The sequence below is a fragment of the Xenopus tropicalis genome, chromosome 10 (genome assembly GCF_000004195.4).
Source record: "Xenopus tropicalis strain Nigerian chromosome 10, UCB_Xtro_10.0, whole genome shotgun sequence".
NCBI classification, from domain to species: domain Eukaryota; kingdom Metazoa; phylum Chordata; class Amphibia; order Anura; family Pipidae; genus Xenopus; species Xenopus tropicalis.
In genome coordinates this window covers 1,130,320-1,155,586 of record NC_030686.2, presented here as the reverse complement: position 1 = coordinate 1,155,586, position 25,267 = coordinate 1,130,320, and the positions used below count along the sequence as shown (strand labels likewise).

Genomic DNA, 25,267 nt, shown 5'->3' with positions numbered 1-25,267 from the left:
CCCTTGGCTAATGATTACTGTGGGCCCCGTGGGGCTTACTGGGGGGCTTGTTAGTGATTCAGCAGGGCCCTCGCTATGTGGGAGCGGTAATTGGAGGGTCCCTGGGGCCCCTATTATGTGGGGGCCCTATTCCCGGCGACGCCCCGGAGTAATTGCCCCTCTCTCTCTCCCAGGGCTGTGCGGGGGCAGCAGGCAGACGGCACCCACAAATGAATAACCGCAAGGAGGACATGGAGATCCCCTCCCACTACCGGCGGCTGCTGCAGGAGCTGAACGAGCAGCGCCAACACGGCATCCTATGCGACGCCTGCATCATCGTGGAGGGCAAGATCTTCAAAGCGCACAAAAACGTCCTTCTGGGCAGCAGCCGCTACTTCAAGACCCTATACTGCCAGGTCCAAAAGGCGGCGGAACCGACCACCGTCACCCAGCTGGACATCGTCACCGCCCAGGGCTTCAAGGCCATCATCGACTTCATGTACTCGGCCCACTTGGCGCTGACCAGCAAGAACGTCATCGAGGTGATGTCGGCCGCCAGTTACCTGCAGATGACCGACATCGTCCAGGCCTGTCACGGCTTCATCAAGGCCGCCCTGGACATCAGCATCAAGTCCGACGACGAGCTGACCGACTACGACATGGGGGCCCCGTCCGGCAGCGCAGAGGCCCTTCTCTCCGCCGTGGTGGCCGGCCGCAGCATCTCCCCGTGGCTGGCGAGAAGGACCAGTCCGGCCAACTCCTCCGGGGACTCGGCCATCGCCAGCTGCCACGAGGGGGGCAGCAGCTACGGGAAGGAGGACCCCGAGCAGAAGGGGGACAGCCAGGACGAAGGGTCGGCCGTTTGGGCCGGAGACATGTGTTACGGACCTTTGCGTATTAAGGAGGAGCAGGACTCGCCGGGCCGCTATGCGGGCAAGGGGGAAGCGGGGGGCTCATACCTGGAGCAGGGGGACGGCTGGCAGCACTCGGGCCGGCGGAAGAACCGCAAGAACAAGGAGACCGTTCGGCACATCACCCAACAGATGGTGGAGAGTTGCAGAACCGGGTCCCCCGAGCCCTCCTTCATCTCCAGCTCCCAGTGGCACTATAGCAACCAGGACAACTCCAGTAAGTACCGCCCTATCCCCGCCCCTTGGCCTCTCCCTCCGCCCCCTTCACGGTCAAACTCATACCCCCTGCTGTTTGGCACCGGGGGGGGGGGGCTACTAAATACACTGGGGGCTCAGCACTTCCATAGTTGGACCAGCTGGGGGAAGGGAGCATGTAGGGCAGAGTTGGATCAGCTGGGGTAACATGGGGGCAGACTACACCGCTACACTGGGCAAGTTGGGCCAGCTGGGGTAACATGGGGGCAGGCTGTACTGCTACACTGGGCAAGTTGGGCCAGCTGGGGTAACATGGGGGCAGACTACACTGCTACAATGGGCAAGTTGGGCCAGCTGGGGTACCATGGGGGCAGGCTGTACTCCTACACTGGGCAAGTTGGGCCAGCTGGATTAACATGGGGCCAGGCTGTACTGCTACACTGGGCAAGTTGGGCCAGCTGGGGTAAGATGGGGGCAGACTGTACTGCTACACTGGGCAAGTTGGGCCAGCTGGGGTAACATGGGGGCAGGCTGTACTCCTACACTGGGCAAGTTGGGCCAGCTGGATTAACATGGGGCCAGGCTGTACTGCTACACTGGGCAAGTTGGGCCAGCTGGGGTAACATGGGGGCAGACTGTACTGCTACACTGGGCAAGTTGGGCCAGCTGGGGTAACATGGGGGCAGACTACACCGCTACACTGGGCAAGTTGGGCCAGCTGGGGTAACATGGGGGCAGACTACACTGCTACAATGGGCAAGTTGGGCCAGCTGGGGTAACATGGGGGCAGGCTGTACTGCTAAACTGGGCAAGTTGGGCCAGCTGGGGTAACATGGGGGCAGGCTGTACTGCTACACTGGGCAAGTTGCATTGTTAGTCTGTGCTGGGGGTAGTTTATGGGGCAGTTGCATTGTTAGCCTGTGCCGGGGGTAGTTTAGGGGCAGTTGCATTGTTAGTCTGTGCTGGGGGTAGTTTATGGGGCAGTTGCATTGTTAGTCTGTGCCGGGGGTAGTTTAGGGGCAGTTGCATTGTTAGTCTGTGCTGGGGGTAGTTTATGGGGCAGTTGCATTGTTAGCCTGTGCCGGGGGTAGTTTAGGGGCAGTTGCATTGTTAGTCTGTGCTGGGGGTAGTTTATGGGGCAGTTGCATTGTTAGTCTGTGCCGGGGGCAACGTTAGGGGCAGTTTCTTTAACTCCTCGCCTTCCTGTTCTGCCTCTTTCCCAGCCTGTAAATGAAATGGGGGTCGCTGACCCCGGCAGCCATAGTTACAGCTATATTTACCCCCCAGTTGGCGCAGTTGGCGCAGTTCAGGCTTCTCCCAGGCGCCTACTCCATGTTGATCCGTGGGTCGCGCTGACCTTGCAGTTCTTGTCCTGACAGTTTCCATGGAGACCCAGAAGCCTCTCAGTTTGGGCTCAGCCTGCCCAGATCCCAAGGAGCTAAAGCCGCGCAATCCCCGGATTATGGCGCAAAGCCAGGGCGGAGCCTGTGAGCCTCTGTCCCGCACCCTGGGGCACCCACCCAGTCCCCCCCAGTCCCCCCCAGTCCCCCCCAGTCAGGGTTATACAGGAACCAGTGGGCAGGGGGAGGCACCGTACTGATTGGGTTAAACAGCGCCAGCTGGGGCTTATTCTCACTATAATGATGGGTGCTACGGGGCTGGGTGGGGGTGCTATGGGGCTGGGTGCTGTGGGGCTGGGTGGGGGTGCTATGGGGCTGGGTGGGGGTGCTATGGGGCTGGGTGCTGTGGGGCTGGGTGGGGTGCTATGGGGCTGGGTTGGGGGTGCTATGGGGCTGGGTGCTGTGGGGACTGGGTGGGGGTGCTATGGGCCTGGGTGCTATGGGGCTGGGTGGGGGTGCTAATGGGGCTGGGTGGGGGTGCCTTGGGCTGGGTGCTGTGGGGGTTGGGTGGGGGTGCTATGGGGCTGGGTGGGGGTGCTTATGGGCTGGGTTGTGGGGCCTGGGTGGGGGTGCTATGGGGCTGGGTGGGGGTGCTAATGGCGGGCTGGGTGCTGTGGGGCTGGGTGGGGGTTGCTATGGGGCTGGGGCTGTGGGGCTGGGTGGGGTGCTATGGGCGGTGCTGTGGGCTGGGTGAGGGTGCATGGGGGCTGGGAGTGGGGGGGCTGTGGGGCTGGGGCTGTGGGGCTGGGTGAGGGTGCTATGGGGCTGGGTGGGGGGCTGTGGGGCTGGGTGCTGTGGGGCTGGGTGGGGGTGCGGGGCTCACTAGGGCCCCCAGTAACATTAGACACACATTGTTTATCACACACACAGTAAGATCCCCCTCCCACTGAGCCGCAGAGCAGCTCCCCCCCCCCCCCCCAGCGAGGAGGCGAGTGGCACGGAGATTACGTGTGGGGATTTCCCCTCCTCTCCCTCAGTATCGGGGTCACAGGGCAGTGAAATCCCCCTCATTCTCTGCCTGTCAGAGGGGCAGGTGCCTGGGTGAGTGGGGCAGAGGGGCAGTCGGGAGGTGCTTGGGTGAATGGGGCAGAGGGGCAGTCGGGAGGTGCCTGGGTGAGTGGGGCAGAGGGGCAGTCGGGAGGTGCCTGGGTGAGTGGGGCAGAGGGGCAGTCGGGAGGTGCCTGGGTGAGTGGGGCAGAGGGGCAGTCGGTGAGGTGCTGGGTGAATGGGCAGAGGGCAGTCGGAGTGCCTGGGTGAGTGGGGCAGTCGGGAGGTGCCTGGGTGAAGTGGGGCAGTCGGGAGGTGCCCTGGGTGAATGGGGCAGAGGGGCAGTCGGAGGTGCCTGGGTGAGTGGGCAGTCGGGAGGTGCTGGGTGAATGGGGCAGAGGGGCAGTCGGGAGGTGCCTGGGTGAATGGGGCAGAGGGGGCAGTCGGAGGTGCCTGGGTGAATGGGGCAGAGGGGCAGTCGGGGGAGTGCCCTGGATGAGTGGGGCAGTCGGGAGGTGCCTGGGTGAATGGGGCAGAGGGGCAGTCGGGAGGTGCCTGGGTGAGTGGGGCAGTCGGGAGGTGCCTGGGTGAATGTCGGAGGTGCCTGGTGAGTGGGGCAGTCGGAGTGCCTGGGTGAGTGGGGCAGTCGGGAGGTGCCTGGGTGAGTGGGCAGTCGGTGAGGTGCCTGGGTGAGTGCAATCGGAGGTGCCTGGGGGAGTGGGGCAAGTCGGGAGGTGCTGGAGTGGGGCAGTCCGGAGGTGCCTGGGTGAGTGGGGCAGAGGGGCAGTTGGAGGGAAGGTGCCCTGGGGAGTGGGGCAGAAGGGCAGTTGGAGGTGCCTGGGGGAGTGGGGCAAGAGGGGCTCAGCGGGAGGTGCCTGGTGAAGTGGGGCAGTCGGGAGTGCCTGGGTGAGTGGGCAGAGGGGCAGTTGGGGGAGGTGCCTGGGGAGTGGGGCAGAGGGGCAGTTGGGAGTGCCTGGGGGAGTGGGGCAGAGGGCCAGTTGGGAGGTGCCTGGGGGAGTGGGGGCAGAGGGCCAGTCGGGGTGCCTGGGTGAGTGGGGGCACGTCGGGAGTGCCTGGGTGAGTGGGGCAGAGGGGCAGTTGGGGAGGTGCCTGGGGGAGTGGGGCAGAAGGGGCAGTTGGGAGGTGCGGGGGAGTGGGGCAGAGGGGCAGTCGGAGTGCCTGGGGGAGTGGGGCAGGGGAAGTCGGGAGGTGCCTGGGGGAGTGGGGCAGGGGGCAGTAGGCGAGGTGCCTGGGGGAGTGGGGGGCAGAGGGCAGTCGGGAGGTGCCTGGGGGAGTGGGCAGAGGAGGCAGTCGGAGGTGCCTGGGGAGTGGGGCAGGGGCAGTCGGGAGGTGCCTGGGGAGTGGGGCAGAGGGGCAGTCGGGAGGTGCCTGGGGATGGGGCAGAGGGGCAGTCGGAGGTGCCTAGGGGGAGTGGGGCAGAGGGGCAGTCCGGGAGGATTGCCTGGGTGAGTGGGGCAGAGGGGCATCGGAGATGCTGGTGAGTGGGGCAGAGGGGCGTCCGGGAGGTGCCTGGGTGAGTGGGCGCAGGGGGCAGTCGGGAGGTTGCCCTGGGTGAGTGGGGCAAGAGGGGACAGTCGGAGGTGCCCTGGGGGAGTGGGGGCAGAGGGCAGTCGGGAGGTGCCTGGGTGAATGGGGCAGAGGGCAGTCGGGAGGTGCCTGTGGTGGGCAGGGGGCAGTCGGGAGTTAGGGCACAGCAGGGTATGGGCACAGCATGGGTATGGGGCACAGCATGGGTAGGGGCACAGCTTGGGTAGGGGCGACAGCTTGGGTATGGGGCACAGTGGGGTGAGTGGGGCACAGCTCGGTATGGGGCACAGTGGGTGAGTGGGGCACAGTGGGTGCAGTGGGGCGCACAGTGGGTGAGTGGGGCACAGCTTTGGTATGGGTACAGTGGGTGAGTGGGGCACAAGCTTGGTATGGGGCACAGCTCAGGTATGGGGCACAGTTGGGTGAGTGGGGCACAGATGGGTGTGGGCACAAGGGTGAGTGGGGCACAGTGGGTGAGTGGGCACCGCCATGGGTATGGGCACAGCTTCGGGCAGGGGGCACAGCTCGGGTATGGGGCACAGTGGGTTGAGTGGGCAAGATGTATTGGGGCACAGTGCTGATGGGGCACAGCATGGGGCACAGTGGGTAGTGGGGCAACCGCAATGGGTAATGGGGCACAGCTCGGGCAGGGGGCACAGCTCGGGTATGGGGCACAGTGGGGTGAGTGGGGCAGTGGGGCACAGTGAGTGGGCACAGTGGGTGAGTGGGCACAGCGTTGGTATGGGGTACAGTGGGTGAGTGGGGCACAGCTTGGGTATGGGGCACAGCTCAGGTATGGGGCACAGTGGGTGAGTGGGGCACAGCATGGGTGTGGGGCACAGTGGGTGAGTGGGGCACAGTGGGTGAGTGGGGCACCGCATGGGTATGGGGCACAGCTCGGGCAGGGGGCACAGCTCGGGTATGGGGCACAGTGGGTGAGTGGGGCACAGCATGGGTAGGGCACAGTGGCTGAGTGGGGCACAGCATGGGGCACAGTGGGTGAGTGGGCACCGCCATGGGATGGGGCACAGCTCGGGCAGGGGGCACAGCTCGGGTATGGGGCACAGTGGGTGAGTGGGGCACAGCATGGGTAGGGGCACAGTGGCTGAGTGGGGCACAGCATGGGGCACAGTGTAGGAGCAGACTGGCAGTGTTTCGGGCAGGCGGGCGGGGGGGGGGCAGTTAATTGGATGAGTGTGTGGGAGGGGGGGGGCTGGGAGGCGCATTAGAGACTGTGGGGCAGATTGGAGTGTAGGGTGGGGAAGGGAAACATTCCTTTTCCCCAGGCTCCATTGCTGCCCTCCCCCCCCCTCGCTCCATCCTCCCCTTCTCCTCCCTATGGTAACGCCACTGTGAGCTTTAACCCCTGCCCCACTGGGCCTGCGCTCCCTGCTGGATACTGATAGCCCTGCCTAAGTGCTAGCTCTGCAGCCAAGAACACCCACATTGCCCTCACTTGCTGTTCCACCTGCATGACCCCGGGGGGGGGTGGGCAAAGAGACTGCTCCTCAGCATTGGGCTTATTTACTAACACAGGAGTCGTAACCCATAGCAACTGTTTGGGAACAAGCTCTGATTGGTTAGACTGATGATGTTGCCCTATAATAATATAATAACCCCCCCATGAGATGTAATGGGGCAGTCCCAGGCGCCAAGGTGCCCCCCCTTCTGATTGGCCTGGGATGCCCCACGGCACTGTGGGCGGCTGGAGGATCTGCAGCTCATCCAAGATTGGTTACTAAGGACACGGGTATTGGTTACTAAGGACACAGGTTGTGTGTTTGGGGATAATTACCCCCACTGTGATCTTCCCCGCGGGGAGGGGGTGGGACAGGAATAGCTGCAAGCGCCGGCTTTGCTTATTTACCCCGCCGTGGGGCAACAGTGTCTCCTGTGGGGCTGTGACCAGCTTAACTCCTTCCCTGCCATGGGGCTGCCCAGTGCGGCTGTATATCAGTAATGGGGCATTGGGGCCGGCGCTGTTAACTCCTTCCCTGCCATGGGGCTGCCCAGTGCGGCTGTATATCAGTAATGGGGCATTGGGGCCGGCGCTGTTAACTCCTTCCCTGCCATGGGGCTGCCCAGTGCGGCTGTATATCAGTAATGGGGCATTGGGGCCGGCGCTGTTAACTCCTTCCCTGCCATGGGGCTGCCCAGTGCGGCTGTATATCAGTAATGGGCATTGGGGCCGGCGCTGTTAACTCCTTCCCTGCCATGGGGCCTGCCCAGTGCGGCTGTATATCAGTAATGGGGCATTGGGGCCGGCGCTGTAACTCCTTCCCTGCCATGGGGCTGCCCAGTGCGGGCTGTATATCAGTAATGGGGCATTGGGTCGGCGCTGTTAACTCCTTCCCTGCCATGGGGCTGCCCAGTGCGGCTGTAATATCAGTAATGGGGCATTGGGGGCCGGCGCTGTTAACTCCTTCCCTGCCATGGGGCTGCCCAGTGCGGCTGTAATATCAGTAATGGGGCATTGGGGCCGGCGCTGTTAACTCCTTCCCTGCCATGGGGGCTGCCCAGTGCAGCTGTATATCAGTAATGGGGCATTGGGGCCGGCGCTGTTAACTCCTTCCCTGCCATGGGGCTGCCCAGTGCGGCTGTATATCAGTAATGGGGCATTGGGGCCGGCGCTGTTAACTCCTTCCCTGCCATGGGGCTGCCCAGTGCGGCTGTATATCAGTAATGGGGCATTGGGGCCGGCGCTGTTAACTCCTTCCCTGCCATGGGGCTGCCCAGTGCAGCTGTATGGGGTATTTGGGCCGGTGCAGCTGTATATCAGTACAGGGGTATTAGGGTATTGGATCTGGCGCCAGTAACCCCTTCCCTGCCGGCACTACTGAATGGGAAGCTTGGGATAAAATAAGGCAGTGATTGTCTCCCCACGTCCCCCCCACCCCCCTGTGGGTCCCACCCTGACCTGAAGGTGCCCAGCCTTGAGAAACTGCCACATTCCTGACCCCCCCACTGCCCCACATTCCTCCCCTTTACCTGCATACGGATGGAATGTTCCCACAAGCCTTTGTGCATGTAGGGGGCAGATGGTTTAGCCCTGGGGGCTGTTCTGTGCTGGGGGAGGCAGTGCAGTATAATGGGGCCCCTCTCTATACACACAAAGGCCCCCCTGGCTGAAAGGTGCGATGGGGAGGGGCCCCCGAGGGACCATCAGCCCCTGGTACAGAGAGACCTCCCCTCCCCCACTCGCTAGTGACCCCGTGCCCAGTAACCCTACACCCCCCCTCCTACTCCCTGCAATTATCCCTATCTGCCTCTGTGCAAATAAACAGCCAGGAATCCCGGCTCTGCCCCCACTGATACCCACCCTGTGCTGGCACGTGCCCCTCACTCATGTACTTGCCCCATACCCCTTCCCTGGGCATTCTTGTACCCCTCCTTCCTCTGCCAGCCCCCATACCCCTTCCCTGGGCATTCTTATACCCCCTCCCTCCTCTGCCAGCCCCCATACCCCTTCCCTGGGCATTCTTATACCCCCTCCCTCCTCTGCCAGCCCCCATACCCCTTCCCTGGGCATTCTTATACCCCCTCCCTCCTCTGCCAGCCCCCATACCCCTTCCCTGGGCATTCTTATACCCCCTCCCTCCTCTGCCAGCCCCCATACCCCTTCCCTGGGCATTCTTATACTGTGCCAAGGGGGCAGTTGTGCCAGGGGGTGGAGTTGTGCCAGGGGGTGGAGTTGTGCCAGGGGGTGGAGTTGTGCCAGGGGGTGGAGTTGTGCCAAGGGGGCAGTTGTGCCAGGGGGCAGTTGTGCCACACCTTATCCCTGTGCCCTGGGGGGGCTAGGGGGGTGACAGTAAGAGATGGAGGGGCAATAAATCGGCTCAGTGTTGCTGGCTGGGCCCCTGGGGTATAAGGAATTGAGGGCCACCTATATATAAACTCTATTAAGGTCTGGGCTCCCGGGTGGGAAGTCCCCATTTTGGATTTAAGTTGCCCTAATTATACCGGCCGGCCGGCTAGTGGCACCCAGATCCCTGGTGGGGGAGGGGCCACGGGTTAACCTTGTGTGTGCCAGAAAGATAAAGCCGGATGGGACCCAGTTCCTGCCTCACCCTTACTGGCAGGGCTAATACTGTCCTGGGGGGGGGGGGCAGGTGGGGGCCCAGGAGCTGAAGTGGTGCTTGGGGGGGGCAGGTGGGGGCCCCAGGAGCTGAAGTGGTGCTTGGGGGGGCAGGTGGGGGCCCAGGAGCTGAAGTGGTGCTTGGGGGGGGGGGCAGGTGGGGGCCCAGGAGCTGAAGTGGTGCTTGGGGGGGGGTGCAGGTGGGGGCCCAGGAGCTGAAGTGGTGCTTGGGGGGGGGGGGGGCAGGTGGGGTCCCCAGGAGCTGAAGTGGTGCTTGGGGGGGGGCAGGTGGGGGCCCCAGGAGCTGAAGTGGTGCTTGGGGGGGGCAGGTGGGGGCCCCAGGAGCTGAAGTGGTGCTTGGGGGGGGGGGGCAGGTGGGGTCCCCAGGAGCTGAAGTGGTGCTTGGGGGGGGCAGGTGGGGTCCCCAGGAGCTTAAGTAGTGCTTGGGGGGGGCAGGTGGGAGCCCAGGAGCTGAAGTGGTGCTTGGGGGGGGCAGGTGGGGGCCCCAGGAGCTGAAGTGGTGCTTGGGGGGGGCAGGTGGGGGCCCCAGGAGCTGAAGTGGTGCTTGGGGGGGGCAGGTGGGGGCCCCAGGAGCTGAAGTGGTGCTTGGGGGGGGCAGGTGGGGACCCCAGGAGCTGAAGTGGTGCTGGGGGGACACATGGGGGCCCCACAAGTTGAAGTGGTGCTGGGGGGACACATGGGGGCCCCACAAGTTGAAGTGATGCTGGGGGGACACATGGGGGCCCACAAGTTGAAGTGGTGCTGGGGGGACACATGGGGGCCCCCACAAAGTTGAAGTGGTGCTGGGGGGACACATGGGGGCCCACAAGTTGAAGTGGTGCTGGGGGGACACATGGGGGCCCCACAAGTTGAAGTGGTGCTGGGGGGACACATGGGGGCCCCACAAGTTGAAGTGATGCTGGGGGGACACATGGGGGCCCCACAAGTTGAAGTGGTGCTGGGGGGGACACATGGGGGCCCCTAGAGGATCAGTAGGGCCTTAGCTCACCTGTGACTGGGAGGAGCAAACTGAAAGAATCATGTGACTCCTCACACAGGGGGGCTTTCTGATACCCCCATGAGAGAGGATGGGGGGCAGTTACCGAGTGGGTGTCAGGGAAACTGGTCCAACCTGTATCCTGTTACTCCCAACCCTGTCATTGCTGGGAGTGTCGTTCCCAGGGGTAAGAGGGTATTGTTATGGAGGGTGTGGGGTGTGTTAGTGCTGGGGGCGAGGGGGGGGGGTGTCAGATAATGGAAGGGTGGGGGCAAGGCTAAATGGGAAGGGGGGGGAAGACTATTAATAGGGATATAAAGCCCTAGGGGGCTCTGTGCTGAGTGTGTTGGGGGCAGTAATAATTCTAAATAATTGCTGGAAGGGATTGTACATATATGTGCCCCCCGCCCCATGGAGCCCAGAGCCTGTGTGTGGGGCAGGGGGGTAATTCAGCCTGTGTGTGGGGCAGGGGGGTAATTCAGCCTGTGTGTGGGGCAGGGGGGTAATTCAGCCTGTGTGTGGGGCAGGGGGGTAATTCAGCCTGTGTGTGGGGCAGGGGGGTAATTCAGCCTGTGTGTGGGGCGATCCATCAGTCTGGGGCAGGGGGGTAATTCAGCCCGTGTACATACCCCTGCCTGCTGCTATATTGGGCTCCTCTATTATTCATGGCTTCCCCAGCTGCCTCGTGCATACGGCCCCCCCGGTGTTGTCAGGCAGCTGCCCACCTACCCTGGGGCTCACTGGGGGCAGTTTTCTACCTGGATGGGCCCCTGACCTGCCCCCCTGTATGTGTAAAGGGGACTATTTGCTTTGTGTATGTTGCCCCCCACCTTACCCTTATGCTGCCCCCACCTTACCCTTGTGCTGCCCCCACCTTACCCCCTGTGCCCCCCACCTTACCCTTGTGCTGCCCCCACCTTACCCCCTGTGCCCCCCACCTTACCCTTGTGCTGCCCCCACCTTACCCCCTGTGCCCCCCACCTTACCCTTGTGCTGCCCCCACCTTACCCCCTGTGCCCCCCACCTTACCCCCTGTGCCCCCCACCTTACCCTTGTGCTGCCCCCACCTTACCCCCTGTGCTGCCCCCACCTTACCCCCTGTGCTGCCCCCACCTTACCCCCTGTGCTGCCCCCACCTTACCCCCTGTGCTGCCCCCACCTTACCCTTGTGCTGCCCCCCACCTTACCCTTGTGCTGCCCCCACCTTACCCTTGTGCTGCCCCCACCTTACCCTTGTGCTGCCCCCACCTTACCCTTGTGCTGCCCCCCACAGGTGACGAGGTGACAGTGATCGAGCCGGGCAGCTCTGACAGCCGAGAGGAGCGAGTGGATCTTTACTCCCAGGGGGAGGAGTCATTGCAGGGCGGGGAGGCCACTTACCTGCCCCACCCCCTGAGCCTGGAGAAGGAGGAGGGCCACGGGCAAGTCACCAACCTGCGCTCTGCGCTGCTCAGCAAGAACAGCCTCCTGGCCCTAAAGGCTGACGTTCTAGGGGAGGAGAGCTCCCTGCTGTTCGAATACCTGCCCAAAGGTACCCACTCCCTCTCCCGTAAGTGCCTCTCTTGTTATTTCTCTGCCCCCCCCCCCCCCCGGGCAGCAGCAATTCCCCACAGGTACTGAGCCGACCCCCCCCAATATGAGATGCAGGGGGGCCTCTTCCCATGATTCCATTTCCCTGGGTATATTCTGGGCATATTCGCTCGCTGGCCCATAACGGGCACAGAGTGGGTCTGGCATCCAGGAGCAATACCTACCCCAGTGCAAATACCCCCGGGGGCAAAATCAGACCTGTAGGGAATTGTTGCCCTCATTGTGTTATTGTGTTACTGGAACCTGATGATTGTAATGGGCGCTGTATCTGTGTGTGGCAGGGAAGGGGTTAATGTCGGCTGCCCCCTTTATGCCACTGACTCTGCACCCACAGACACATTAGGGGGCATTTAGTTGCTGTTATTGCCCCCAGCCCAGTAAGCCTCTCATTACAGTACCCAGCCCCCCATTTTGGCAGTGCCCCCCCCAGGTTGGCCCCGGACACGCTTATAATGCCTTGGCATGGGGGGACATGCACCCCTAATCTGCTCTGACCCCCCAGGCTGCTTGTAGCCAATGTTCCCTCCCTGCCACCCTGGGCTAACTGCCAGCATCCCCTGCCTGTGCCACACTGGCCTAACTGCCAGCATCCCCTGCCTGTGCCACACTGGCCTAACTGCCAGCATCCCCTGCCTGTGCCACCCTGGCCTAACTGCCAGCATCCCCTGCCTGTGCCACCCTGGCCTAACTGCCAGCATCCCCTGCCTGTGCCACCCTGGGCTAACTGCCAGCATCCCCTGCCTGTGCCACCCTGGGCTAACTGCCAGCGTCCCCTGCCTGTGCCACCCTGGCCTAACTGCCAGCATCCCCTGCCTGTGCCACACTGGGCTAACTTCCAGCATCCCCTGCCTGTGCCACCCTGGGCTAACTTCCAGCATCCCCTGCCTGTGCCACCCTGGGCTAACTGCCAGCATCCCCTGCCTGTGCCACCCTGGGCTAACTTCCAGCATCCCCTGCCTGTGCCACCCTGGGCTAACTTCCAGCATCCCCTGCCTGTGCCACACTGGGCTAACTTCCAGCATCCCCTGCCTGTGCCACCCTGGGCTAACTGCCAGCATCCCCTGCCTGTGCCACCCTGGGCTAACTTCCAGCATCCCCTGCCTGTGCCACCCTGGGCTAACTTCCAGCATCCCCTGCCTGTGCCACACTGGGCTAACTTCCAGCATCCCCTGCCTGTGCCACCCTGGGCTAACTTCCAGCATCCCCTGCCTGTGCCACACTGGGCTAACTTCCAGCATCCCCTGCCTGTGCCACCCTGGGCTAACTTCCAGCATCCCCTGCCTGTGCCACACTGGGCTAATTGCCAGCATCCCCTGCCTGTGCCACCCTGGGCTAATTGCCAGCATCCCCTGCCTGTGCCACCCTGGCAGATTAGGGCAGGATTTACTAAATAGCGCGCCCTGAATGCTGGGCATGTGGGGGGCACATAGTGGGGGGGGGGGATGCCCTACATGTGCCCTCCTGCCCCTCCCTAACCCTCTCACTTCCCCCCCAGTCAATGAGTTCACCGTCATCCGCAAGAAGTTCAAGTGCCCGTACTGCAGCTTCTCCGCCATGCACCAATGCATCCTCAAGCGCCACATGCGCTCGCATACGGGGGAGAGGCCCTACCCCTGCGAGATCTGCGGCAAGAAGTTCACCCGGAGGGAACACATGAAGAGGCACACACTGGTAAGGGCGGGGGGCAGTGTGGGTGCTGGGTAAGGGCGGGGGGCAATGTGGGTGCTGGGTAAGGGCAGGAGGGCTGTGTTGGTGCTGGGTAAGGGCAGGAGGCAATGTGGGTGCTGGGTAAGGGAAGGGGGCAATGTGGGTGCTGGGTAAGGGCAGGAGGGCTGTGTGGGTGCTGGGTAAGGGCAGGAGGGCTGTGTGGGTGCTGGGTAAGGGCAGGAGGCAATGTGGGTGCTGGGTAAGGGAAGGGGGCAATGTGGGTGCTGGGTAAGGGCAGGAGGCAATGTGGGTGCTGGGTAAGGGCAGGAGGGCTGTGTGGGTGCTGGGTAAGGGCAGGAGGGCTGTGTGGGTGCTGGGTAAGGGCAGGAGGCAATGTGGGTGCTGGGTAAGGGCAGGAGGGCTGTGTGGGTGCTGGGTAAGGGAGGGGGGCAATGTGGGTGCTGGGTAAGGGCAGGGGGCAATGTGGGTGCTGGGTAAGGGCAGGAGGGCTGTGTGGGTGCTGGGTAAGGGCAGGAGGGCTGTGTGGGTGCTGGGTAAGGGCGGGGGGCAATGTGGGTGCTGGGTAAGGGAGGGGGGCAATGTGGGTGCTGGGTAAGGGCAGGGGGCAATGTGGGTGCTGGGTAAGGGCAGGAGGGCTGTGTGGGTGCTGGGTAAGGGCAGGAGGGCTGTGTGGGTGCTGGATAAGGGCAGGAGGGCTGTGTGGGTGCTGGGTAAGGGCAGGAGGGCTGTGTGGGTGCTGGGTAAGGGCAGGAGGGCTGTGTGGGTGCTGGGAGACCCCTATATTAGCAGACCCAGTATATGCCCCCCCCCCCGTATCCAGACTGTATGTTGGGGGCAGAACCTGGTGCTTTAGCCCTGTATTGCGGTTGCCATGGCAGCTGAGCCGGCCCCTTCCCAGAGTCTCCGCTGTAATTGCACCATCTGTCCCTGCGTCTGGCGCCTTGGCATTATGTGCCGTGATCCGGCCCTGGGGGGGCATAGGCTGGGGGGTACGGGGGGGTCTCACCTTTCACTTGCCCCTCCCCCATTAGTGATACATCCCTCCCCCCCACAGGTGAGTTGTGCAGAATCCCCGGGGGGCAAACACAGGTGCCAGCGCTCCCTCCGTGCCCCCTCCCCTCAACTGCCAGGCACTGCCCCATAACAGCCCTGCCCCCCCTCAACTGCACTGCCCCCCCCACTGCACTGCCCCCCCCACTGCACTGCCCCGTACCAGCCCTGCCCCCCCCTCAACTGCCTGGCACTGCCCCGTACCAGCCCTGCCCCCCCTCAACTGCACTGCCCCCCCCACTGCACTGCCCCGTACCAGCCCTGCCCCCCCCTCAACTGCCTGGCACTGCCCCGTACCAGCCCTGCCCCCCTCAACTGCACTGCCCCCCCCACTGCACTGCCCCGTACCAGCCCTGCCCCCCCCCTCAACTGCCTGGCACTGCCCCGTACCAGCCCTGTCACACCCCCCCCCCCCCCACTGCTCTGCCCCAGTCAGCAGGTGCTGGAGGGCTGCAAAAGTGGGGCTGGGGGCTTTAGCAAGGTGCCAGTGGGGCTGGGGGGCTTTAGCAAGGTGCCAGTGGGGCTGGGGGGCTTTAGCAAGGTGCCAGTGGGGCTGGGGGGCTTTAGCAAGGTGCCAGTGGGGCTGGGGGGCTTTAGCAAGGTGCCAGTGGGGCTGGGGGGCTTTAGCAAGGTGCCAGTGGGGCTGGGGGGCTTTAGCAAGGTGCCAGTGGGGCTGGGGGCAGCAGCAAGGTGCCAGTGGGGCTGGGGGGCTTTAGCAAGGTGCCAGTGGGGCTGGGGGGCAGCAGCAAGGTGCCAGTGGGGTTGGGGGGCAGCAGCAAGGTGCCAGTGGGGCTGGGGGGCAGCAGCAAGGTGCCAGTGGGGCTGGGGGCTTTAGCAAGGTGCCAGTGGGGTTGGGGGGCTTTAGCAAGGTGCCAGTGGGGCTGGGGGGCAGCAGCAAGGTGCCAGTGGGGCTGGGGGCTTTAGCAAGGTGCCAGTGGGGTTGGGGGGCAGCAGCAAGGTGCCAGTGGGGCTGGGGGGCAGCAGCAAGGTGCCAGTGGGACTGGGGGCAGCAGCAAGGTGCCAGTGGGGCTGGGGGGCAGCAGCAAGGTGCCAGAGGGGCTGGGGGGCAGCAGCAAGGTGCCAGTGGGACTGAGGGCAGCAGCAAGGTGCCAGTGGGGCTGGGGGGCTTTAGCAAGGTGCCAGTGGGGCTGGGGGCTTTAGCAAGGTGCCAGTGGGCTGGGGGGCAGCAGCAAGGTGCCAGTGGGGCTGGGGGCTTTAGCAAGGTGCCAGTGGGGCTGGGGGCTTTAGCAAGGTGCCAGTGGGACTGGGGGGGCAGCAGCAAGGTGCCAGTGGGACTGGGGGGCAGCAGCAAGGTGCCAGTGGGGCTGGGGGGCTTTAGCAAGGTGCCAGTGGGACTGGGGGGCAGCAGCAAGGTGCCAGTGGGACTGGGGGGCAGCAGCAAGGTGCCAGTGGGGCTGGGGGGCTTTAGCAAGGTGCCAGTGGGACTGGGGGGCAGCAGCAAGGTGCCAGTGGGGCTGGGGGCAGCAGCAAGGTGCCAGTGGGACTGGGGGGCAGCAGCAAGGTGCCAGTGGGGCTGGGGGGCTTTAGCAAGGTGCCAGTGGGACTGGGGGCAGCAGCAAGGTGCCAGTGGGGCTGGGGGGCTTTAGCAAGGTGCCAGTGGGACTGGGGGCAGCAGCAAGGTGCCAGTGGGGCTGGGGGGCTTTAGCAAGGTGCCAGTGGGACTGGGGGGCAGCAGCAAGGTGCCAGTGGGACTGGGGGGCAGCAGCAAGGTGCCAGAGGGGCTGGGGGCAGCAGCAAGGTGCCAGTGGGACTGGGGGCAGCAGCAAGGTGCCAGTGGGGCTGGGGGGCTTTAGCAAGGTGCCAGTGGGACTGGGGGCAGCAGCAAGGTGCCAGTGGGACTGGGGGGCAGCAGCAAGGTGCCAGAGGGGCTGGGGGCAGCAGCAAGGTGCCAGTGGGACTGGGGGCAGCAGCAAGGTGCCAGTGGGACTGGGGGGCAGCAGCAAGTGCCAGTGGGGCTGGGGGCTTTAGCAAGGTGCCAGTGGGGCTGGGGGGCAGCAGCAAGGTGCCAGTGGGACTGGGGGGCAGCAGCAAGGTGCCAGTGGGGCTGGGGGCAGCAGCAAGGTGCCAGTGGGGCTGGGGGCAGCAGCAAGGTGCCAGTGGGACTGGGGGCAGCAGCAAGGTGCCAGTGGGACTGGGGGGCTTTAGCAAGGTGCCAGTGGGACTGGGGCAGCAGCAAGGTGCCAGTGGGACTGGGGGCAGCAGCAAGGTGCCAGTGGGGCTGGGGGGCTTTAGCAAGGTGCCAGTGGGACTGGGGGGCTTTAGCAAGGTGCCAGTGGGACTGGGGGCAGCAGCAAGGTGCCAGTGGGACTGGGGGGCTTTAGCAAGGTGCCAGTGGGGCTGGGGGGCTTTAGCAAGGTGCCAGTGGGACTGGGGGGCTTTAGCAAGGTGCCAGTGGGGCTGGGGGCAGCAGCAAGGTGCCAGTGGGACTGGGGGCAGCAGCAAGGTGCCAGTGGGACTGGGGGGCAGCAGCAAGGTGCCAGTGGGGCTGGGGGGCTTTAGCAAGGTGCCAGTGGGGGCTGGGGGGCTTTAGCAAGGTGCCAGTGGGGCTGGGGGGCAGCAGCAAGGTGCCAGTGGGACTGGGGGGCAGCAGCAAGGTGCCAGTGGGGCTGGGGGGCAGCAGCAAGGTGCCAGTGGGGCTGGGGGGCAGCAGCAAGGTGCCAGTGGGACTGGGGGCAGCAGCAAGGTGCCAGTGGGACTGGGGGGCTTTAGCAAGGTGCCAGTGGGACTGGGGGCAGCAGCAAGGTGCCAGTGGGGGCTGGGGGGCTTTAGCAAGGTGCCAGTGGGACTGGGGGCAGCAGCAAGGTGCCAGTGGGACTGGGGGGCTTTAGCAAGGTGCCAGTGGGACTGGGGGCAGCAGCAAGGTGCCAGTGGGGCTGGGGGGCTTTAGCAAGGTGCCAGTGGGACTGGGGGCAGCAGCAAGGTGCCAGTGGGGCTGGGGGGCTTTAGCAAGGTGCCAGTGGGACTGGGGGCAGCAGCAAGGTGCCAGTGGGACTGGGGGCAGCAGCAAGGTGCCAGTGGGACTGGGGGGCAGCAGCAAGGTGCCAGTGGGGCTGGGGGGCTTTAGCAAGGTGCCAGTGGGGCTGGGGGGCTTTAGCAAGGTGCCAGTGGGACTGGGGCAGCAGCAAGGTGCCAGTGGGACTGGGGGGCAGCAGCAAGGTGCCAGTGGGGACTGGGGGCAGCAGCAAGGTGCCAGTGGGGCTGGGGGGCTTTAGCAAGGTGCCAGTGGGACTGGGGGCAGCAGCAAGGTGCCAGTGGGACTGGGGGGCAGCAGCAAGGTGCCAGTGGGACTGGGGGCAGCAGCAAGGTGCCAGTGGGACTGGGGGGCAGCAGCAAGGTGCCAGTGGGGCTGGGGGGCTTTAGCAAGGTGCCAGTGGGGCTGGGGGGCTTTAGCAAGGTGCCAGTGGGGCTGGGGGCAGCAGCAAGGTGCCAGTGGGACTGGGGCAGCAGCAAGGTGCCAGTGGGCTGGGGGCAGCAGCAAGGTGCCAGTGGGACTGGGGGGCTTTAGCAAGGTGCCAGTGGGACTGGGGGCAGCAGCAAGGTGCCAGTGGGACTGGGGGGCAGCAGCAAGGTGCCAGTGGGACTGGGGGGCAGCAGCAAGGTGCCAGTGGGGCTGGGGGGCAGCAGCAAGGTGCCAGTGGGGCTGGGGGCTTTAGCAAGGTGCCAGTGGGGCTGGGGGCTTTAGCAAGGTGCCAGTGGGACTGGGGGGGCAGCAGCAAGGTGCCAGTGGGACTGGGGGGCAGCAGCAAGGTGCCAGTGGGGCTGGGGGGGCTTTAGCAAGGTGCCAGTGGGACTGGGGGGCAGCAGCAAGGTGCCAGTGGGACTGGGGGCAGCAGCAAGGTGCCAGTGGGGCTGGGGGGCTTTAGCAAGGTGCCAGTGGGACTGGGGGGCAGCAGCAAGGTGCCAGTGGGGCTGGGGCAGCAGCAAGGTGCCAGTGGGACTGGGGGGCAGCAGCAAGGTGCCAGTGGGGCTGGGGGGCTTTAGCAAGGTGCCAGTGGGACTGGGGGCAGCAGCAAGGTGCCAGTGGGGCTGGGGGGCTTTAGCAAGGTGCCAGTGGGACTGGGGGGCAGCAGCAAGGTGCCAGTGGGGCTGGGGGGCTTTAGCAAGGTGCCAGTGGGACTGGGGGGCAGCAGCAAGGTGCCAGTGGGACTGGGGGGCAGCAGCAAGGTGCCAGAGGGGCTGGGGGCAGCAGCAAGGTGCCAGTGGGACTGGGGGCAGCAGCAAGGTGCCAGTGGGGCTGGGGGCTTTAGCAAGGTGCCAGTGGGACTGGGGGGCAGCAGCAAGGTGCCAGTGGGACTGGGGGGCAGCAGCAAGGTGCCAGAGGGGCTGGGGGCAGCAGCAAGGTGCCAGTGGGACTGGGGCAGCAGCAAGGTGCCAGTGGGACTGGGGGGCAGCAGCAAGGTGCCAGTGGGGCTGGGGGGCTTTAGCAAGGTGCCAGTGGGGCTGGGGGGCAGCAGCAAGGTGCCAGTGGGACTGGGGGGCAGCAGCAAGGTGCCAGTGGGGCTGGGGGCAGCAGCAAGGTGCCAGTGGGGCTGGGGGCAGCAGCAAGGTGCCAGTGGGACTGGGGGCAGCAGCAAGGTGCCAGTGGGACTGGGGGGCTTTAGCAAGGTGCCAGTGGGACTGGGGGCAGCAGCAAGGTGCCAGTGGACTGGGGGCAGCAGCAAGGTGCCAGTGGGGCTGGGGGGCTTTAGCAAGGTGCCAGTGGGACTGGGGGGCTTTAGCAAGGTGCCAGTGGGACTGGGGGCAGCAGCAAGGTGCCAGTGGGACTGGGGGGCTTTAGCAAGGTGCCAGTGGGGCTGGGGGGCTTTAGCAAGGTGCCAGTGGGACTGGGGGGCTTTAGCAAGGTGCCAGTGGGGCTGGGGGCAGCAGCAAGGTGCCAGTGGGACTGGGGGCAGCAGCAAGGTGCCAGTGGGACTGGGGGGGCAGCAGCAAGGTGCCAGTGGGGCTGGGGGGCTTTAGCAAGGTGCCAGTGGGGGCTGGGGGGCTTTAGCAAGGTGCCAGTGGGGCTGGGGGGCAGCAGCAAGGTGCCAGTGGGACTGGGGGGCAGCAGCAAGGTGCCAGTGGGGGCTGGGGGGCAGCAGCAAGGTGCCAGTGGGGCTGGGGGGCAGCAGCAAGGTGCCAGTGGGGACTGGGGGCAGCAGCAAGGTGCCAGTGGGACTGGGGGGCTTTAGCAAGGTGCCAGTGGGGCTGGGGGGCGGCAGCAAGGTGCCAGTGGGACTGGGGGGCTTTAGCAAGGTGCCAGTGGGGCTGGGGGGCTTTAGCAAGGTGCCAGTGGGGCTGGGGGGCAGCAGCAAGGTGCCAGTGGGACTGGGGGGCTTTAGCAAGGTGCCAGTGGGGCTGGGGGGCTTTAGCAAGGTGCCAGTGGGGCTGGGGCAGCAGCAAGGTGCCAGTGGGACTGGGGGCAGCAGCAAGGTGCCAGTGGGGCTGGGGGGCTTTAGCAAGGTGCCAGTGGGACTGGGGGCAGCAGCAAGGTGCCAGTGGGACTGGGGGGCTTTAGCAAGGTGCCAGTGGGACTGGGGGCAGCAGCAAGGTGCCAGTGGGGCTGGGGGGCTTTAGCAAGGTGCCAGTGGGACTGGGGGCAGCAGCAAGGTGCCAGTGGGGCTGGGGGGCTTTAGCAAGGTGCCAGTGGGACTGGGGCAGCAGCAAGGTGCCAGTGGGACTGGGGGGGCAGCAGCAAGGTGCCAGTGGGACTGGGGGCAGCAGCAAGGTGCCAGTGGGGCTGGGGGCTTTAGCAAGGTGCCAGTGGGACTGGGGGCAGCAGCAAGGTGCCAGTGGGACTGGGGGGCAGCAGCAAGGTGCCAGTGGGACTGGGGGCAGCAGCAAGGTGCCAGTGGGACTGGGGGGCAGCAGCAAGGTGCCAGTGGGGCTGGGGGGCTTTAGCAAGGTGCCAGTGGGGCTGGGGGCTTTAGCAAGGTGCCAGTGGGGCTGGGGGCAGCAGCAAGGTGCCAGTGGGACTGGGGGCAGCAGCAAGGTGCCAGTGGGGCTGGGGGCAGCAGCAAGGTGCCAGTGGGACTGGGGGGCTTTAGCAAGGTGCCAGTGGGACTGGGGGCAGCAGCAAGGTGCCAGTGGGACTGGGGGGCAGCAGCAAGGTGCCAGTGGGACTGGGGGGCAGCAGCAAGGTGCCAGTGGGGCTGGGGGGCAGCAGCAAGGTGCCAGTGGGACTGGGGGGCAGCAGCAAGGTGCCAGTGGGACTGGGGGCAGCAGCAAGGTGCCAGTGGGACTGGGGGGCAGCAGCAAGGTGCCAGTGGGACTGGGGGGCAGCAGCAAGGTGCCAGTGGGGCTGGGGGACAGCAGCAAGGTGCCAGTGGGGCTGGGGGGCAGCAGCAAGGTGCCAGTGGGGCTGGGGGCAGCAGCAAGGTGCCAGTGGGGCTGGGGGACAGCAGCAAGGTGCCAGTGGGGCTGGGGGGCAGCAGCAAGGTGCCAGTGGGGCTGGGGGGCAGCAGCAAGGTGCCAGTGGGGCTGGGGGGCAGCAGCAAGGTGCCAGTGGACTGGGGGGCTTTAGCAAGGTGCCAGTGGGACTGGGGGGCTTTAGCAAGGTGCCAGTGGGACTGGGGGGCTTTAGCAAGGTGCCAGTGGGGCTGGGGGGCGGCAGCAAGGTGCCAGTGGGGCTGGGGGGCGGCAGCAAGGTGCCAGTGGGGCTGGGGGGCAGCAGCAAGGTGCCAGTGGGACTGGGGGGCTTTAGCAAGGTGCCAGTGGGACTGGGGGGCTTTAGCAAGGTGCCAGTGGGGCTGGGGGGCTTTAGCAAGGTGCCAGTGGGGCTGGGGGGCTTTAGCAAGGTGCCAGTGGGGCTGGGGGGCTTTAGCAAGGTGCCAGTGGGGCTGGGGGGCTTTAGCAAGGTGCCAGTGGGGCTGGGGGGCTTTAGCAAGGTGCCAGTGGGGCTGGGGGGCTTTAGCAAGGTGCCAGTGGGGCTGGGGGGGCAGTTATATAAGCCAGAGGGCCCCAAGGCAAAACCATTTTGGTGAGTCTCGTGAATTTATTGCAACTGCCCCCCTGCCCCCCCCCCCCAGCTGTGTCCTGTATGGTTCTGCCCCTCAAGGGCTGATAATTAGGCTGAGCCCCCCGGTGCCCCCACACTAACACGTGTGTGCCCTCTCTCACCCCCCCAGGTGCACAGTAAGGATAAGAAGTACGTGTGCAAGGTGTGTAACCGCGTGTTCATGTCGGCCGCCAGCGTTGGCATCAAGCACGGCTCCCGGCGGCACGGCGTCTGTATGGATTGCGCAGGGAGGGGCGGGGCTCACGGCGGCGGAGGCCACTCCCCCGATGGCATGTACCCCGGGGACGCCCACTACCTGGATGATGTGGATGAGCTGAAGGTGGATGAGGAGATGGGCGGGGACGAGGAGGATGACATCAAGTGGAAGGAGGAGGCGGAGACTTCGCAGGATGATGTCATACTGGAGGATGATGAGATTGAGGATTGCACCCCAGATGTGAGCGGGGGGCAGATGAAAGAGTTCACCTGGATAGCCTAGGGAGGAAAGGGTTACACAGGTACCCTGGGCAAGCTAATGATCCGCTGCCAGGAGCGCCCCCCGGGGGTGGCAGGAGCCCAGGCAGGCCGCGGGGTCACTACGGACAGCCCCCCCTCTATGCCCACCTCAGGGGCCCCACTTCCTGTATCCTCAACAGCCATCCAGGGGCCACAGATACCAGGGCCCCAACTTTAGCCGAACTGCTTAAGGCACTCTACCCCCCACCCCAATATTCTTTCCCATCTGCTTCATACCTCTGTCCCCCCAATACCCCTGCCTCCCCCAATTCCCCTGCCCCCCCCACCTGCCCCCCCAGCTGCTGTTTTTTAAGCAAATCTGTTGGACGGGAGGTTTCTAAGGTTTTCTAATTGCTGAACACAATCAGATTGAGGAGCCGGTTGGCTGCGCCCATCGCCCCTGGCACCCCCCCCCCACGCTCGCCCCATGTGGGCACCCAGAGAACATTCTGGACCAGCGGAGAATCGCCCATGGAATGGGGCCCATTGACTTCTGACTTCTGTTGGGCCCCGGGGAGCCCCTTACAGTTATTCTGATTGGCTGCGGTGCTACAATGAGGCTCCGGGGGCAGCGGCCCATATCTGCCATTGTATCACTAACTGTCATGGCTCCCCCCCCCCCCCCAGTTAGGCACTCACTGCACTGTTAGCTCTTCAGCCGAGGCAGCTGCCTGGGAGAGACTGGCCTGAGCTCTCACATTAGGAGCTGTGGTGCCACCGGGGGCCGGCTATGGCATTGGGACTGGCTGGGTGGCACCAGGGGCCGGCTGGGTGGCATTGGGACTGGCTGGGTGGCACCAGGGGCCGGCTGGGTGGCATTGGGACTGGCAGGGATTGGGTGCCACCGGGGGCCGGCTGTGGCATTGGGACTGGCTGGGTGGCACCAGGGGCCGGCTGGGTGGCATTGGGACTGGCAGGGATTGGGTGCCACCGGGGGCCGGCTGTGGCATTGGGACTGGCTGGGTGGCACCAGGGGCCGGCTGGGTGGCATTGGGACTGGCAGGGATTGGGTGCCACCGGGGGCCGGCTGTGGCATTGGGACTGGCTGGGTGGCACCAGGGGCCAGCTGGGTGGCATTGGGACTGGCAGGGATTGAGTGCCACCGGGGGCCGGCTGTGGCATTGGGACTGGCTGGGTGGCACCAGGGGCCAGCTGGGTGGCATTGGGACTGGCAGGGATTGGGTGCCACCGGGGGTCGGCTGGGTGGCATTGGGATTGGCTGGGTGGCACCGGGGGCCGGCTGTGGTATTGGGACTGGCAGGGGTTGGGTGCCACCAGGGGTTGGGTGGGTGGCATTGGGATTGGCTGGGTGGCACCGGGGGTTGACTGGGTGGTACTGGGATTGGCTTGGTGGGGGACTGGGTGGCATGGGGGCACACTGAGTGGTACCAGGACTGGCAGGCTGGGTGGTACTGGGACAGGCGGGGGGGGCATATGAGCTGACTGGGGGGCTCAGGCTTACCCGCTCTCTCATTCTGTGTCTATTTTTAACGAGTTCCCGTTTGCACACACAGCCCCTCCCCCCCCCAGTGCCCGGCCTATGGGGTGCCAGCGTCAGCGACTCCGTGTCATCTGGGAGATAATGATCCACTCCGGCCATTCCCCCCCCCCCAGGTGCCAACAGCCTGTGCTTCAGCGCCACCCGGTGGCTGCACATTGGCACCATTGGCCACTCTGTCGCCCAGAGGGTTAATCACTCTGCCCCCCCCCAGCCTGGCTGCTAATTGTAGGGAGACCCCCCCCCCCTATTATTCCCCATTCACCCCCCTCTTTGCTTTTTTTTTATATTTATATATATATATATATCATTTCATGAAATATGCAAGAACTGGAATATTGGGGGTGGATTCGCCGCTGAATGGGGGTCCATAGCTTCTGTTATAGGGGGACCCCCTGCCCCCCCCCCGAGGGGCCCCCCCTGCGCTGAACTATACACATTATTTATTGTACCTTCTCTTCTTTTCTTACACGTTTCTCAGACAATAAAATGGCGACGCCGTGCAATGAATATTCCTGATTGGCTGCGTTATTGTAACGGGGGCGGGGCAAGCTGGTACCCACTGCTGTGCCAAGGGGGGGGTCACTATATATAAATATATAAGGGGGGGGCAGTAATGAAATAGAGAAAGTACAGGGAAGAGTGACTAAGCTGATAAAGGGAATGGGCTCAGTTATGGGGAAAGGCTGGCCCAGTTGGGATTGGTTACACTGGGGAAGGGGCAGTTAAGGGGGGGTCACTATATATAAATATATAAGGGGGGGCAGTAATGAAATAGAGAAAGTACAGGGAAGAGCGACTAAGCTGATAAAGGGAATGGGCTCAGTTATGGGGAAAGGCTGGCCCAGTTGGGATTGGTTACACTGGGGGGGGGGCAGTTAAGGGGGGGGGGTCACTATATATAAATATATAAGGGGGGGCAGTAATGAAATAGAGAAAGTACAGGGAAGAGCGACTAAGCTGATAAAGGGAATGGGCTCAGTTATGGGGAAAGGCTGGCCCAGTTGGGATTGGTTACACTGGGGAAGGGGCAGTTAAGGGGGGGGTCACTATATATAAATATATAAGGGGGGGCAGTAATGAAATAGAGAAAGTACAGGGAAGAGCGACTAAGCTGATAAAGGGAATGGGCTCAGTTATGGGGAAAGGCTGGCCCAGTTGGGATTGGTTACACTGGGGGGGGGGGCAGTTAAGGGGGGGTCACTATATATAAATATATAAGGGGGGGGGCAGTAATGAAATAGAGAAAGTACAGGGAAGAGCGACTAAGCTGATAAAGGGAATGGGCTCAGTTATGGGGAAAGGCTGGCCCAGTTGGGATTGGTTACACTGGGGAAGGGGCAGTTAAGGGGGGGGGGCAGTTAAGGGGGGGGTAGGATGATCAGAATAGCCCCAGGGACTGACCAGGCAGCTGGGGGGGCTTTACATGGGAGTTACCCCGGGCACATGAGGGAGAGGCAGGGTTCCTGCTACTAAGGGGTTAATATATTGAGTTTTATGAAATGTAAAAGAAGGAAACGTAGAACCGACCCAGCGGAACCGACCTGGAACCTGAAACCTGGAACTGGGGAAGCGTCGGTTCCACTTCTACTTTATCTCTTACTCACACAGTGTGGGGATAGGTGTCCCAAGGGGAGGGGTGTGGCACCCCTATAAATACCGATGAGGGTCTGGAGGTGGGCGTGGCCTAGCTGTCTCCCCCCCCCCCCCCTTGTGCCCCATACAGAGTAGTGGGGATGTCGCCCATAGGGCAGGAGGTAAGGACAGGGCTGGGGGGCTGATTATTTTGTGTGTCCTGGAATTAATGGGTTAATGCCCCCCAGTGTGGGAGATGAGCCCTAATGGGAACTCCCCTCCTC

At 64.1% G+C, this 25,267-nt stretch overlaps 2 protein-coding genes across 5 annotated transcripts in view; both read left to right on the top strand.

Annotated features, from left to right (window-relative positions):
- zbtb46 (zinc finger and BTB domain containing 46) overlaps positions 1-23,918 on the top strand; it is a 41,499-nt gene extending 17,581 nt beyond the window's left edge. For 3 of the 4 annotated variants that reach the window (XM_031894360.1, XM_031894361.1, XM_031894358.1), the window contains exons 3-6: positions 174-1,107; positions 11,366-11,641; positions 13,178-13,353; positions 21,525-23,918. In XM_031894360.1, coding sequence (XP_031750220.1) covers positions 210-1,107; positions 11,366-11,641; positions 13,178-13,353; positions 21,525-21,893 — 1,719 coding nt within the window. In that variant the 5' untranslated portion in view covers positions 174-209 and the 3' untranslated portion in view covers positions 21,894-23,918. The remainder of the gene's footprint in view (positions 1-173; positions 1,108-11,365; positions 11,642-13,177; positions 13,354-21,524) is intronic. The other variant, XM_031894359.1, reaches the window with a different exon arrangement.
- sox18 (SRY-box 18) overlaps positions 1-25,267 on the top strand; it is a gene marked incomplete at its 3' end in the record, with an annotated part of 354,190 nt that overhangs the window by 230,897 nt on the left and 98,026 nt on the right.